Source organism: Ambystoma mexicanum, chromosome 2q, assembly GCF_040938575.1.
Source record: "Ambystoma mexicanum isolate Mex_15411 chromosome 2q, UKY_AmexF1_1, whole genome shotgun sequence".
In the NCBI taxonomy this organism is placed as follows: domain Eukaryota; kingdom Metazoa; phylum Chordata; class Amphibia; order Caudata; family Ambystomatidae; genus Ambystoma; species Ambystoma mexicanum.
In genome coordinates, this window is record NC_090924.1 from 1,017,984,342 (window position 1) to 1,018,000,350 (window position 16,009).

A 16,009-nucleotide genomic window follows, 5' to 3' on the forward strand; every position below is an offset into this window, starting at 1 on the left:
CCTGGGTCGTAATGAGGCCCATAGTTTTGCAAATATGTCCTGTGTTTTATTTTTAGACTGTAAAATGTAAGTACACAACACAGAGATGTAACATTGCTGTCTGGGCAATAGGCCTGGTCGTGAGCAAGGAGAAATGTGTACTGTAATTTGCTTATTGGGGATTGCGGCATGGCCGAAGCGGTAGGTTTGAATGGGAAAAAATATTCTGCTTGCGGTTACAGCCTGAAGTGATGGACTAGATTACAGAAAATGTGCATGATCAGCATTAGCAAGGGCCTGAAAGCATGTTTTGGGAAATATATCTTGTGTTTTATTTTTTTGAAAGTGTAACAATGTAAGTAGAAAACCTAGTGATATACATTTGGTGTGTAGGTAGTAGGCCTGTCCCTCAGCAAATGCAAATGTGTACTCTGATTTGCTTTTTGGGGAATGCAGCATGGCCGAAGCCTACGCCTCATGGATTTTGAGACTGGCCATGGTTGGAAGTCATGAGCACTGGCCATTGGTTACATTATTAGGGTATAATGGACACTGAGCTAGGATGCAGGGTAGGTGCAGTGAATAATAGGGATGGTTTGGTTCAGCTGCGGTCATGGTGGAGTCTTATACCACAGGAAATTGATCAATAATCTCCATCTCCAGCATGTGCTGCTGATAAGGACAGACATAAGTATGTGTTGCAAAAAATAGGTCTAGTAAAGGAGGTTTATAGTTCTTTCATATATATGAAAAGAGGACTTATTAATAACTTATATATAGTGATATAACACCATGAAACATTTTCACTTTTAAAAAATCTGTTAAAATGACAGAAAAAACGTTGTTATGGGGATGTTATGGTTAAGATGCATCCCTCCCTTGGGAGTATATAAGAATATTTTTTTAGTTACATTTTTTAACTGTGAAAGGTGGTTCCTAAAAAAATCTTTTTTGGGGGGTGTTTTTTTTATTTTATTTTTGCCGGAGAGGTCAGAAAGTAAGTTGGGAAGGCAATTAAGGAAAGAGGCACCAACCACAAATATAGAGGAATAGGTGGACAGTGGAAGAGGTTGCGTGTGTGTTACATCTAAGGTAGGTGGCCATGTGTCTTATGCTCCTTGATTACAGCTTTAAAAGCACTTTGAAATTGCTCCCCCTGCAGAGTGTTGTGTTGCAGTATATACTGAGTACTGTTGTCTTCAGAAGAGATGGATCAACAGCCTCTTTTATCGCTTGCAAGGTTGCTGGTGGGATTTTGTGTCCCACAGATGTCGGCTGTGTGGTTACAGTATTGGCTGAGGAAAATGAGGTAGAGGAAGACAGCCTACTACTTACTAAGAAAGGAACAACCTTTCTGAGAGCATTGTGGTTTTTGGATTTGGTGTGGCGGCGCATGTAGTTTGTCCCGTAGGAGTACTGTCTAGGTAGTCCGCGACTGAGAGTGCATTTCACTTTGGTAGCTTTAGCCTTTGGTACATTCCCAACAGTGGTAAAGAATTGCCACACCCATGATGGGTGCTAGAAGTAGGCACTTCCTCTACCTCATCTTCTTGGACCTCTTGATTGTCTTCTGAAGTACTGCGCCTTTTGTTGTTGTGTAGGTCCTCCAGCTGGTGGTGGTGGTGGCTCTTGGGGAGGAAGGATGGCAATAGCTGATGTGATTTCTAAGATAAATAGCAGTTTTATAACGTAACATCCTTTTAACAACGCTTTTTCATTGAATTTGATAGGTTTTTATTAGTGCAACTTATCCATAACGTCCCTTTAACCAAGTTTTTCAGTGAATATATATATATATATATAAATAATTCTTATTCCAAGGCATTCATAACCCAGTCTCACTCAGCTTCAAACATGCCAACATGAAATATGACTCATACATATCTCAACAAAGCAAATACATGCTTTTAAAGTGACAATTTAAAACTTTGATGTTATTCTGAGCCTGTGCTTGCATTTGTTGATGGTAACACTTAGGCCTTTATAGTAATCCATTACTTAGAAATCACAATATAAAACACTCTCACATAAAAATGAATGCTACCCAGCAACCAAAATTAATTTTAATTGCTCAACCTCAGACGAATGAAAGGTTGACTAAACCTTGCTAGGATTCAAACCTATGACCTACAGAACACACATAGTAACCCACTCAGCTATTTCTCCTTAGACATCCACAACCTCCAAGACCCCATATGATCAGGTTTCCACTCTTGTCACTCCACGGAAGCTGCTCCCATGAATGTGTCCAACTTCATCGCCTCTGCTAAGCATTCTAACCTATCCTCTATCCTAATTCTCCTTGACCTGTCTTCTGCCTTTCACACAGTCAATCACTCTGACCTCCTTAATACTCTCTTTCTTCTTGGGATTCTCGATCAAGCGTTTGCCTGGATTGAATCCTTAACTTCACTACCAGGACTCTCTTTGAACTCCCTCACTTCACACCTACTTCCTCGTATCATCACCAGGATGGATGGCTGACAATGCAAAACAGGGCCAGATTGAAATTTCTTCTCCTGGTTCACCAATCTATCCACGGTAAAGCACCACTGTATCTATCCACCTCTATCCTAATCTACAAGCCTTCTCGTATTCTCCGCTCTGCCTCCTTGACTTACCTTGTGGCTCGTTGCCCGCCCTGTGCTTGCTCTCCCTTCCACTCTTACTCTCTTCTTGCTCCACTTCCATGGAATTATCTTCCCCTCGACATCCAAGAAACTGTCCAATGGATTTATTCAAAACCAAACTAAAAGCCTACCTCCTCTCCTCCAAGTTACCCTCTTAACCGACCTCTCATCTGCTTGCTAGCTAACATTTTTCCATCACCTCTACCTGTCTCTATCCGTCACTTCCTCTGCCTCCACTCTAGCACTTCACCCATTATGGTCATCCCGATCACAGCTGGCCGTACCGCCTACCTGCACTTACTAATGTCCAATGTTCATTGTCCTTATTATATTTATGCCCACCAATTTATTGTCCCTGGTTACTGTTCCATTTACTCCCCTCCACAACCTGGTCAGAATGTCTCTCAAACTCACCCCATTGTAAGAAGCTCACTTCTTCCTGTCAAATCTGATTTCTTATCTATTGTACGTTCTTGTGTGATCAAAAAAGCACTGTTACTCCTGTATATAAATAAATAAATAAATAAATAAATAAATAAATGTGCTTTCCACAGCATTTAGTAATGCGTTGGCTCTAAGGGTTACGTTTACTATTAACATAACACTTATAATAACAGTCCTTAAAAGCCTGAGAAATATGTCATGGTCCACTGGTAAACTTGGTAAAAGTATTGTGATATTTGCTTTAAAAGGGAGTGGCGGCAATAGGAGAGGGTGTTAGTTAGATTTCCTTACAAAAGTTTAAATTCCACAATTAAGTAAACAACATAGTTTGCAACAATTGCATAGCTCAGCGAGTTAAAAGCTGAATTCCGAAATGTGCCAGCCTTCACTTTCTAAGTTCATATTTCAGCTGGGCTAAATCAGCCCTTCATCCTTCTTAGGTCGATAAATTAAGTACTATTACATTGTGCTGTACTAACACCTACTTTACAGCAGGATGAGTCAGGAGTCAGATATGAAGCGCTATACACAAAACTACGATCTGATACCAACTATTTTAACAGTTTATGGGAATATCTAGGCCATAGTAACTTCAAAAAGTTGAGTCTTTTCACACCCAATTATAGCATTCAAAAACATAAAACAATCAGGATAACTCGAAATAAGAAGCGTTGTGTCTGGGGCATACAGTTTACCTGTAGAAAAACACTAATCTCCAGCTGCACAAGTACAGCATATTAGAGACAGCTAAACTTCACAGGGCAATTTCAGAATGTAAAGAGGGCTCTGAGAACTCTATTTTTGTTTGCACACTGCCTCTCCAATCCATGAATGGGGTTGCATAGGCTGTGCCAGTGGTCTCAGAGTTACCAGGGATCTCAACTGCAACCACAGGCGCCCCCAAATAATACCCATACCTCCTCCATTCCACAAAATGGAGGTTGTCTTTGTTTGCCTCGAGGTCCTAAGTGGTCATATGGCAATCCCATTTCCCTCAGTGTATGTGTAAGAGGAAGTGGCCATCTTGGGACATTGGTTGCCTGTATCCCGGGAGTGGGGGCTGTAGTCAATACTATTTCCCCTAGTTCATCTTTCTGGTTATACCCCGACTTTTTTGTTTACTCAGACGTATCTTTTCGTGAACACATTTTATCTGTTACTTGTTCTTGTCGTCAGCAATTGTTAAAGAGATCAGTGAAATGTAGCACTTTCATTTTCTACTTCTACTACCAAGTTGTTGAACACAATGTGTGTACTTCTGGTCTTAATTGTTGTTCTTTATATTTTAGTTTTCCCAATTATTCCTATTTTCCCTTTCAATCTATTCTACATTCTGCTCTGAGGACTCTGTTTAATCTTAATATTTATCTTCAGTTTCTCCATACGTCACTCACACTAATTGGCCGCCTATTTGTTGTCAATTTCAATTTGGTATGTCATGCATTATTTTTAAATCTAGTCATTCCCTATTGCCATATCTCTCTGAATTTCTTTTAACTTCAAGTTCCATTTTACCAGGCCTGTTACTCTTCTCAATTATTATTAGCAGTACTTCATCCGTTTTCCCTCTTTTCAGTTAATTGCTTATATGTTATGAAATGTTTTACTGTTTAAATTCCAGAGTTGTTTTTCTTGAGCCAATTAAAACAAACTTGGAAAGGAATGTTTGTTTCTTGTTTCATTTCCATCAGCATTTATCATGGTTTGTTTGTGTCACTTATTTTCATGTTCTCAATGTAATTGCTTTTTCATAATAATGTTCACAAATTAACTTTATAACTCTTTAAATAAAGACACTACATAAATAAAATTAAAATAACAAAATGACAAATAGCCCAAAACCAGTTGCGACTGACATATGCAGATGCTTATCTGGTATAGTGGAGATTCTCTCCTTTGTGTGAGAGCCCTTACTGACCACATGGGTGTGCTTAGAGGGACAGCTAGACATTCATTAGCTGAACAAACATTCTGATTAAATAATGTTTATTGGGAGCTGTGAGCACTCATTTCCTCCCGAGGAGAATGCATTTGGACCCCGTTACCCACCTTGGCTACTGATGCAACTCTCCATCTATACTCCTGGAAGGCTTGCTGCTCCAAGAAGCACAAAACTCTGCACCAGCCAATGGTTAAGCTTGACCATATTTTAGGGATTGTGGATTCTTCTTGCTTCCACTTACATTTTGCCAGTATGTGTTTTCTTCATCATTTTGCTTTGAGACAATTGGGCCTCATTACAATTTTGGACAAGCAGAATTACTGTTACCGCAGGTTTATACTGCGGATTTACCGCAGGAATACTAGTGGTGGTATGGCGGTGTAAGTCCCTGTTTTTAGAGTCGATAGGACTCCATGGGGATTCTGGCAGAATTACTGCCATCCGTAATTTAACCAATTTTGTATTTTTTGGGTGGTAAGGTGGAGAGTTTACCTCCAGCTTTTTGCTGAAAATGTATCCTCTGCCTTACCACCAGACTCATAGTACGGCGGTGCGGTAATGTAGCAATATCAGAATTACCAGCACATTACTGCTATTTTTTCTCACACCACTGTATTCGTGAAGAGGCCTATTAATATGCGTTATTTGCATTAAAGGTGTTTATGCAAGTCCTGGAGGTTGAAAACAGCGCTTGCAATATATTATTTTGAGCCATGGGTTTCCCCTAATGCTTGCAGAATATTCATTTTTTACAGCTCAAGTTCAGCATCTAAAAAACATGTACAAACGTAACTTTCGTTTACTCGTTTCTGCTATAAAGCGTCAGTCATGAAACATTTGAAACATGTTTCAAAACCTGTGAAGCACCCCCCACCCCAATGTCATTGCATAGCTGATACAGATATCATCAGTGTAGCTGTACAAGTGCTTCCCTTTTCCCTTAATCTGGGACTAGTTGGTATGTTCTGTGTTTTGAAATGATACCGGGAGGATAGCTCAGCAGCAACGTGCTCTCCTTGGAAGTAAGAGGACAAGAAGTACCACAGGTTCGTTCCCCGGGTGCGCGCTTAGAAACCTCTGGGTAATAAGTGCGTTATAAATAACCTATCATGTCATACGTAAATATATTTGCTTGTATGTGGCGCAACTTTTACCCTCTTTGAAGTGCCAGAGGCTTTGCAGGCGATATTTGTTTTGGAATGTAAAAAATATAGTAAAAAGCAATATTGAAAATGTGTAAGTTGAATTCTTAAGTGAAACAATGTCTTCCTCTTGTAGAAATACCGAGTCAGTGGTCACAAGACCCTTACTGTGGTGGCAGTGCCTCTCGGACACACATCCACCATGTCTCTAAATAATTTTGGAAATCACTGATATTTTTTAAATAGGTACTAATTTAAGAACCTGAGTTGGCCTTGCCGACATTTGAACCTGTGATCTGCAGATCACACACAGATATTTGCAGCAAGCCTATGACCCCCTGAGCTATCCTACTAGCTATATTGCTGACTAAGGTAACAACGACCTTAGAATGTATACTTAGAATGGAAATTCAGTAGGAATAGATATTCACTGATGTTATGATAGATATACCATTTGTAATGTGCATATGACATTACCTTTGTCCATGAGCCATCCACCTCCTATACTCCCAATGTGCCAAATGGACATAGCCACAGGGCTTCCACAGGGGGCATATTTCCCGGGGCATGGCCTGCAGTCATGCCCAAGCACCCAGTAGCCCCATGGACTGGCAACTGGGCATTGGTCTGCTGACATGACATGTGGCCATTAGGCCCAGGGCATAGCTTTCATCCATGCCCTGAGCACACACTCTGACTGCTCGACCTAGCTTGACGACATGCCCACTGGCCACTTTGCCCCTGGCATAGAGTTAAGCCATGCCCTGGGAATCCCAATTGCCGTGGCTGGTCAGTGCCCTAGCACTACCACAGCAGACTTGATCAGCTACACTAAGGGGCCCCTAAGCATGGCTGCAGTCCATGTTCAGTGGCATTTTACATGAGGCATGGCCTTTAGCCATGCCCCAATACCCCCATTGGCCCAGGTGGATCTGCAAGCTACCACTATCCTCCCAGACCAGGTCTGGGTTCTAGCCAGGTTTGAGCAGAGGCATGTGGGCCCAGATTGAACACCTTGATGACCAGATTTCAACCCAAAACTACATTGGGACCTGAAAAACAGACCCATATACCTGCAGTCTGGGTTTCTTTGCACCGTGATAAAACAGCTGCTTTTCTTTATTTTGACATATAGCACCACTTTCAACCCCCCATCCTAAATTGGGGGACATACAGAGGACTGAAACATGCCTCTTCTCAAGGAATTGTCATCCTGCAGCCCAAGGACTTTGGTACAATCGACAGACTACATTAGAGGCTGTTTATAAATAACTCCTGTGGCCAAGACCAATACAATGGCTGTTTTTCGACTGTTTTCAGCCAATCTCTTTGCCCCTGTGCACTGGCCTGGGTCTGCGAACTGGCCAATCAAGACACCAAAAAGTGTTTTGTGGACCCATGAGTATAGCTTGTTATTCAAGATTTCTCTAACAGGATTGGGCCACTTTTTGCTAAATGAACAATCCCCTAGTTGGATTTTAACCAGACCAATAAATACTTTCTAGGAAGGCCAGCTGCATGGTCCTCACGAAGGTTTGGAGTTAATAGTCTGGTGGTTTTTACCACATTGAGAACAAAAATTGGTCTATGTGAAATTGCATTGGAAATACAGGGTTTTGGACACCCTACATACAACTATAGCGCCCCGCCACCCTTGACACTTCACAAAACTATCTGAATAAATTCAGAGTTTAGTTATAAGAATCTAAATGAGTGCTCTTCCTATAGAGTCGAACACAGCCATTGCTACAATCTTTGCTACAATCACTGTTGCTGACTGTAGCATATATAATTTGTATGTGTATATAAAAATTCACATACAAAATCCGAGCTCCCATCTCAGGCTAAAAGCAAATATGTTTCCAGTAGAAGTAGTACAGTATTTAACACACATGGAACAAACGTGTCATCAGAGTGCTGCATGATTAAAAGAGTGTATTCTCTTTTGTCAGCCTAAACAAAATGATTTGCTCAGAATCGGATTTTTTCAATTTGGGAAGCTAGTTTATCACTCAGGTTTCCTGGTTCCATAGAGAAGAGAAAGTGACAGAACAACCATGCATGTGTTTCTGTTATATCACCACCATACAGACGGAGTGAATTAACTATTTTATAATGCACACAGTCATACATCAAGACCCGTGTTTAATTCCGTCTTCATCCAATGAGCAAATTAATAGTGTGATTATGTGTAAAAGATTTAATTTTCCCATTGGCTTACTTCTCAAATGTGTGCAATGACAATTGGGTAAAAAAAAAGAAAAATAGTTGTATTTGTGTCTTCCAGTATTATGTCAATTAGATATGCCACTGCAGTCGTATCCAGACTTCTGTACTGTGACCCTCCACTGCACCAACCATCTCTTTCCAGTTCTGAGCACAGCAACTCACGATTATGAGTCTCCAATTGTCTCTGTTAAATAGGTCCCAGTTATAACAAACACTTAACGAAATGAACAACATGTTTCATTTTTTAAGTTCTAACATCCAAAACAATGAGGCTCATTGTTATTGATCATCTCTTTGCCCTCAGCACCACATGCACTAAAATTTGCAGTGGCTACCCACTTTCTTCCTCACCACCTGCGGCAAACAAAACTGATTATTTCGTAGTTACTGTACTGTGAAGCTCAGACTCTTCTTACGGGCACAAATTAATTCACTAGGTCAGATTAACAAACAATTCCTTTTGCTTGTGAAGTGCTTGGGGGTCCCCCTTTCACAGTGACCCGAAACTTCATTAGTTTATCACTACCACTGCTATAGTTACCAGGCTTAACCTCCTGAGCATCCCCAGAATTCTTCTCTCGGCTAAAACTCTTCCATCCACCCTTTGCTTAGCCGCCAAGCTTCGAACCAGCTTGGTCTGGACAAGGTTATCAAGTATGTCATCTGCATCCTCCTACCTCTTCCCCAATCCTCTTCTAGCTCCAGCCAGGGGGTCTTTCTATGAGAAATCATTCCCAGTTCACACTTCTCTGTCTAGTCTATAAATCCATTCATGGACTGCCACCCACCTATCTATCCATCTCCCTCTCTCGTTACTCTCCTATTAATACTTTGAGATCTTCAGCTATTCTCATTCTTTCTGTTCCTTTCCCTCCTTGTGCTAGCTCACACTTTCGTTTCTTCTCTCTGCTTGCTGCTCACCTCTGGAACTCTCTACCACTGGACGTTAAATCCACCCCACAGTGACTGGCCTTAAGGTGGCCTTGAGAAAGCGCCTTCTCTCTGTGGAAGTTACACCATCTCTCCCTTAGTCCTCACCCGATCCTCCTTCACTGCCACTCCTACCAGCACCACTCATTCACAGTCTGTTGTACAAGATGTAATAACAAATTGTATAATAATTGGAAAAAAATGTTATCAAATTGTATATACTTCCTTACTGACCTCTAACCCCATAATTAATGTATGTATTGTCCCCTTTATCTGTACCACCATCCACTTCTACATCTGGTTTCTGTTCATAACCTTTCACCCTTGTAGCATTGCTAGGCAACCTTGCTCTGGATTGCTGTGTTTGCTCATATGTATTTTGTAGGGAGGTTTTTGGTAGAGCTCCCTTTCGTGCAATAGAACAATTATGAATACAAATGTGTGATAGATGCAAATTGAGACTGTGGCCACCTGCAAGATAAGCCTCCACAGTGATTCACAAAGAAAACCAATTTACACCTAGCACATGTTTCTCCCGAAAAATGGCTATGATTTACAAAAGAAAACAGGACCCCGGAAGGTAACAAAGACATGGGTAGGAGAGGAGTAAATATTTTATGAAAAGTGTTGGGAGAAAGTGAGCCTTTGGGGTATTTTCTGCCCAAGGCAAAGGAAACTGCATTTGGATGATAGAGGCCTGAAAAGTGCAGAACTTGGAACACATACTGTGAGCCGACAGACAGAAAGGCAGTATACATTTCGAACTGCTACATCAAGATGCTGTTCCAGAGAAAATAAGTTAAATGGGCCTAAAAATGTAGAAATCCATCCTTATGGTTTGAAAGCACAGTGACAAATACATCACAAGGTTGGCAGGAACTAGAAGATTAAAAATCAAGTGTGCCCTGCATGTGAAATTCAAAGGCATTGAAGTAGCTTTCATTACATGTGACTGAGGCCTAAAGGGTAACTTTGCAAAAATAAAAACAGTTACCATGGAAGTATGTGCATTTGCAGCCTAAAATAATGAACAAATGGAGTCAACATTTCCATTGCCAGAGTAATGTGAAAATATCCTGATGGAAAAATGAACATTGATGGCAAGACGCAATTATATTAAAAATGAACACGAGACCTGGTCTGTAATGTAATGGTGGCATTCAAACATGAGTTTTGTTTTCCTGAGAAATGACGTTTCAATTCAGAATACTCAGGCAGTGAGCAAGAAGAAATTGTATGGGGGCCTGCTCTCGAGGATGAGCCACAAGATGAACTCTTAGCAATGGGAGAAGAAAGAATGATGGGTTTGTTGCAGGCCAAAGTCAAGAAAGGCGGCAGATGCCCAGATGTTATATTCAGAAGGGAAAGGAAACTTAAATGTGAAACTGAGGGAATCAGAAGCATGTCATTGTTTTTCCATAGATATATATTAGGCATCAAGTTTTGCCCATTAACTTTGGAACTGTGATACTTACAGAAATGGGGCATACCTCACTAGAAGACTTATCACGAGGCCGATCTGTTGATTCAATTCTCATTAAAATCCGACCATGGGAACGCAGAGCTACAACCTGAAATGCAATTATGGCTCCCTGGGAAATGTTACAGAATAGAAATTCAGGGAGGTAGTAGCTTAGTGAATCATGTAACTGTATGTACATTTTGGTGATCCTGACTTTGATCATTTCTGAGTAAATAGTGGAGAAACGCTGTTCATAACTGCAACCTGGTGTCGAAATGAGAGTCACTTCATTACGTCCGCCATGATTAGATGAATTTAAATATAAATATATATATATATATATATATATATATATATATATATATATATATATATATATATATATATATATGTGCTTGGTGGTATATATATATATGTATATATATATACCACCAAGCACTTATTTGTAAAATAAAAAGTTTTGCACATAGAAAAATGGACATGTGCAAAAATGTAAATCACAGTGGGTGGATTGCTACTGCCCCTAATCTAAACCTCATAGCTTCAGGAGCTTATACACAGAGAATGGCTAGGGTTTTGGGGGAGGAGAGGACCATAGGTATCCAATCCAAATCAAGAACCATTAAGCTGGCACAACCTTATTTTAAGAGTTTGGGGTGTGGTCTGGATGCTAAAAGGTGTTGCACAATGGGAAGGCGGGGAGAACTGCCTGAGAAATTAAGGAGAAGGATTGACTGAAATCATCTGGGTGGAACTGCTAACCACCAGGAAAGGGAGAGAGGCTGGGATCTTTGCAAGCGGAACCAAATAGAGGGTTGAATGCTGGTGCCTATCCATGACTGAAGTGCCTGACCAGACGCATGTTTTTCCCCAAGAGAGGGTTCAGAAAAGCTGATGTCTTTCCTGAGCTACAAAAGTAGAGCCTTTTTATGTAAGTAATTTGTCTAGCAGAACCATGTGTCGGTGGGGGCAAACTGAGTACACCCTTTGCATTTTATTTAACAATCATTTAATTAACTCCCATATAGCCAAATTAAATGGGGCAATTTTCTTGAAATTCAAAATCAACAACATTGTTCCAGTGTGGATAGAAATATCATGTATTAGGTAAGTCCCTATGAAGATACACTAAGGTTTTTTCTTTACTAGTTGTTAAGATTCTTAAATGTATCAATGTTTTTGCTTTTATGATTCATGGATCAAAATAAAGCATAATTGACTGACTGACTTAAATATAGTCTGTAAAATTATTGGGTAATCGTATTTATTTTTGCCAACCCCAAAATGTCCTAAAGGGAGGGGTGCATTACAAACGAAAATCCTAACTGTTCCTCATTCCTCAGAACTTGCCTTTAAGCAGAGGAATGCTGAATGTAAACTGAATGTCTGTTTTTTTGTTGTTGGGGCAGAAAGGTGTCTTGCTAAATGAAATAATGTAAAGTCACTAATTGAAATGTACACGATCTACAGAGAGTGAGAGAGTGACTCCTGGTAGGAGAGATTCTGCATAGCATAGGGGTGAAGGAAGACGGGTTCTATAAATCAAAAGCATCAGAAGTCTGCTGTGCTTTCGAAAATGCTAGCAATTTCAAAGGTGCAGGGAAATTATATATAAAAAGTGCTGCATGTGTGAAATGTTTTTGAAATTAGAAAATGTTTACATTTGATTTAAATGTGACCTTCATCAAGGATTGCCAATGCTCATGATCTTGCAATGTACCAAGGTACTGTCTAAATTGGACATTAAGGGATTTTTGTGTGTGATAGAAAGTTTGAACTTTTTATTTGACCTGTGTTCTATTTCCATGAGACCCAAAAGTGAAAACACACATGTGGTGTAATTTCAGATTTTGATTCTTAATGTTGACTCCCAAAACGTGAGTCTCTGTACTGAAGGTGTTTGTGCCACAGAGAAAGTGGTGCATGTAGTGCTATTTTTTCACATATTAATTGGTCATATTGATTAATAAATACATATTCTTTCTGTACACCAGCCTGGTTCTTGGATTATCCGTGGCAATGTGGGAAGGATCTACATGGCTCTATATGAGTCATAGACACGGCTAGACTGAACATCGTAGTATATCGGTGTGTCGCTTTTGATTGGGGAGAGAAGGAAATTCCCATGTTAGGCGTTGTCCCTAGATATATCACAACAAACCACTATAAGGGAAAATATTTTAAAAGTGAAACGTCTGCAGATTTGCCCATGTCCCAAATCAGACTTACTTCAGTTTGGCTAAGGGGGAAAATGTTGAATTGCAAGAGTCTTCTTTTTGATTTTGAAACCCTTATTGTCACTGCCCATTCTCTGAGACTCCTACTAACACACACACACACATTTTGAATAGGAAAAGTGGGTGTGTGGGTGGTACATCTCCCTCTCACCCCTTAAAGTACAGGTGGACCTTTTTGTTGTACCAGTGACAAATGTCTGTTTTCACAATGCTATTTTACGCCAAGAGCAATTTACTCATTTTTCAGGTCACCAAAAAAACGTTTTTTTTTTTTAACCTGTCCTACAATTTCTCAAATTCAACAGATACAGTTTCTTGTAATTTGAAGAAGGGTGTGTAGAGCAAAGCACACCTGCATACTCATTCTCACTGTGCTTCTATTTCAGGGTCACAGCAAGGGTGTGGAGGCTACCTGACCAGCATTAGCGACAGCTTCCGCTCTCCTGATGCCAACCTGGATGGACGATATGACCACAACTTGAACTGCGTCTGGAACATAATGGCACCTATAAATAAAAACATCAACTTGACCTTCACAGCATTTGTTCTAGAAGCACATTCAGGAGGAAACTGCATCTACGACTATGTGAAAGTAAGAACGTAGGACTAATGGATGCATGTCGTAAACTAGCAATGCCATGCTCCTCTTTCACTTACTTGAGTCCAACTGGCAATAAGTGGCTTCTAAGTGCTATATGTCTAAAGGGAAGATCACTCCTGTGCACTTATTGGACAGGGGTGAAGTTGGAGGCTACTGGGGCAAAGCTGAGGTTCCTACACCACCTCTAGTCAATAACTACAACGTGCGCCATGGCTCTTTAAGAATTGAGTCATTGGGCCTCATTCCGACCCTGGCGTTAACCAAGGCGCTATTAGCGCCTTGGTTGACGCCGTTATCTTTCCGACTCCGCCATGGTGAATGGCGGAATTACCGCCCCATTCCAAGGTTGGCGGGGTCGGTAATTCCCCATCCACCATGGGCCCTTCCCCATTCCCATTTTTGCCCCATAGGGCTCAATGGGAATGGGGAAGGTGCTAATTACGGCACCGTAAATTACGGTGCCGTAATTAGCTCCAAGGTCCCTTTGCGGGTTGGTTTTTTAACGCCTGCAAAAAGCAGGTGTTAAGTTCCAACCCGCAAAGGGAACTCGGAATAGGGCGGTAAGGGTTTAACGGCACCGGTCTCGTTACCGGTGACCGTTAACCCTTACCGCCCGACTCGGAATGAGGCCCATTGTGAATTTGTATATGGGATAAATGTTTGACTGAATCGTCTGTTTCGAGTCAGTGGACGCAAGGCTGTTCACCCATCAAGATGTAGCACCAAAGCGGTTGAAATGTCACTACATCTCGAAGGTTCTATGAATGTTTGGCACATTAATTTTGCCGAATGGCAACTTTGCAAGATTACTTTTAGCTGATGTTACTGTTTTTTTTTTACCACAAACAGCCGGGGAGCCCACCTGCACCCTCCCTTCCACTCCCCACTATATACCTTACCCCAACTTACCATCTGCCTGTTTGTGGTATAAAAAAGGGACAAAATAAATGCTGCAAAACCGTATTCACCAAAGTTTCCATTGACAAAAGTGATGTATTCCGTCTCGAATGTGTTTGATGTATGCAATGGTGGACTGGTCTATAGGGAACTCTGGAGATTTCCCAGTGGGCCTCTTTTGTGTGGTAGTTCCAAATTTTTTCATAGGAAAAGTATTGGGCTTGCAGAAAATGTGTCATATGGGGCCACTTTGAACATTATTTCCAGGGCCTCTTTTGGTGCCCAGTAATTATTTCCAGGGCTTCTTTTGGTCCCAGTAATTATTTCCAGGGCCTCTTTTAGTTCCCAGTCCACCCCTTGATGTATGTATGGTCCATTTGAGAGAATTCATCTGCTTCTTAAAAGTGAAATCTGTCAATCAGAGCTGTTCAGATCAACTGTCTTCCGTTTCATTGTGCTTTCAGTGTCCACCGATTTCTCAATCATTTTACACCATTAATACAATGCATGGGTGTTTGACTTGCGTTAGCAAATGGAGGTAATAAGTGGGTCAGTCATTTGCCCGGCAGAGTGCAATTTTGTAGGGCAAAGCATACGAGCGTTTGCGCAGCCTTTTCTCCTGCACTTTTGCACTCCTTTATGCAAATGTAGTAAATGCTGACTGCAGTATTCGGAATAGATTTGTGCTGGCATGAAAATGCCTGCCAGTGAAAATGCTAGAGCATTTGTATGGCAGAGAGGAAGGGGTGCAGCGGAAACACAATGTGCGTTCTGCCCCTCCTCTCTGCCATACAAACGGACGACAATTTACCGTGGCGTCAATGGAAGGCGTAACCCCTTCCATTGACCTTACGGCTCATACGAAAATGAGCACCTATGTGTTAATGAGCAGCAGCCCCCTGCTACGAGCACCAATCAAGTCCTGAGATCCACAACATATAGATACAAGAAGCCAAACATGGCGCTTCCCCCACCTACTATGCCAGCAAAATATTAAAGAAAACAATATTATTGAAACTTTCCAAGCTACTGTAATGGCTGGACGTGGGGAGGCGTCCCTTCCAGAGGTCAATGATTTTGAAGCATTGATATTTGTATGGAAGAGGAGGGTTTTTGATGGAGCCACCAGTCAGTACTTCTGAGCATGCGTGCTGAGTAACGCTCCCCATTTCCCTTTCAGCTGTATGACGGGGACAGTGAAAATGCCAACCTCGAGGGTACATTCTGCGGCTCCACTGTACCAGCTCCATTTGTCTCCACTGGAAATTCCCTGACAGTCGTGTTCGCCTCTGATTCTAGCGTGGAACGGGCCGGCTTCAATGCCACCTACACAGCCCAGGATTGTAAGTATGCTTGCAATTCAGAGAGTTTTCTTAGCGCTTGAAACTCCACACCCAAAACCAAAGTAACATTTTCACAGTATGAAATTAAGGTTACCATAGTGCATGCTGTCCTGCTTGCTCTTGGATCTGTTTATGCGTTCGAATGACTTTGCCGCCATCTTCTGTTCAAATAA

General features: G+C 41.2%; 1 protein-coding gene across 1 annotated transcript in view; it reads left to right on the top strand.

The window, feature by feature from the left end:
* The window catches only part of CUBN (cubilin), a 1,794,835-nt gene that overhangs the window by 1,658,965 nt on the left and 119,861 nt on the right, over positions 1–16,009 (top strand). Inside the window, exons 60-61 of the mRNA XM_069648353.1 lie at positions 13,382–13,587; positions 15,674–15,836. Coding sequence (XP_069504454.1) covers positions 13,382–13,587; positions 15,674–15,836 — 369 coding nt within the window. The remainder of the gene's footprint in view (positions 1–13,381; positions 13,588–15,673; positions 15,837–16,009) is intronic.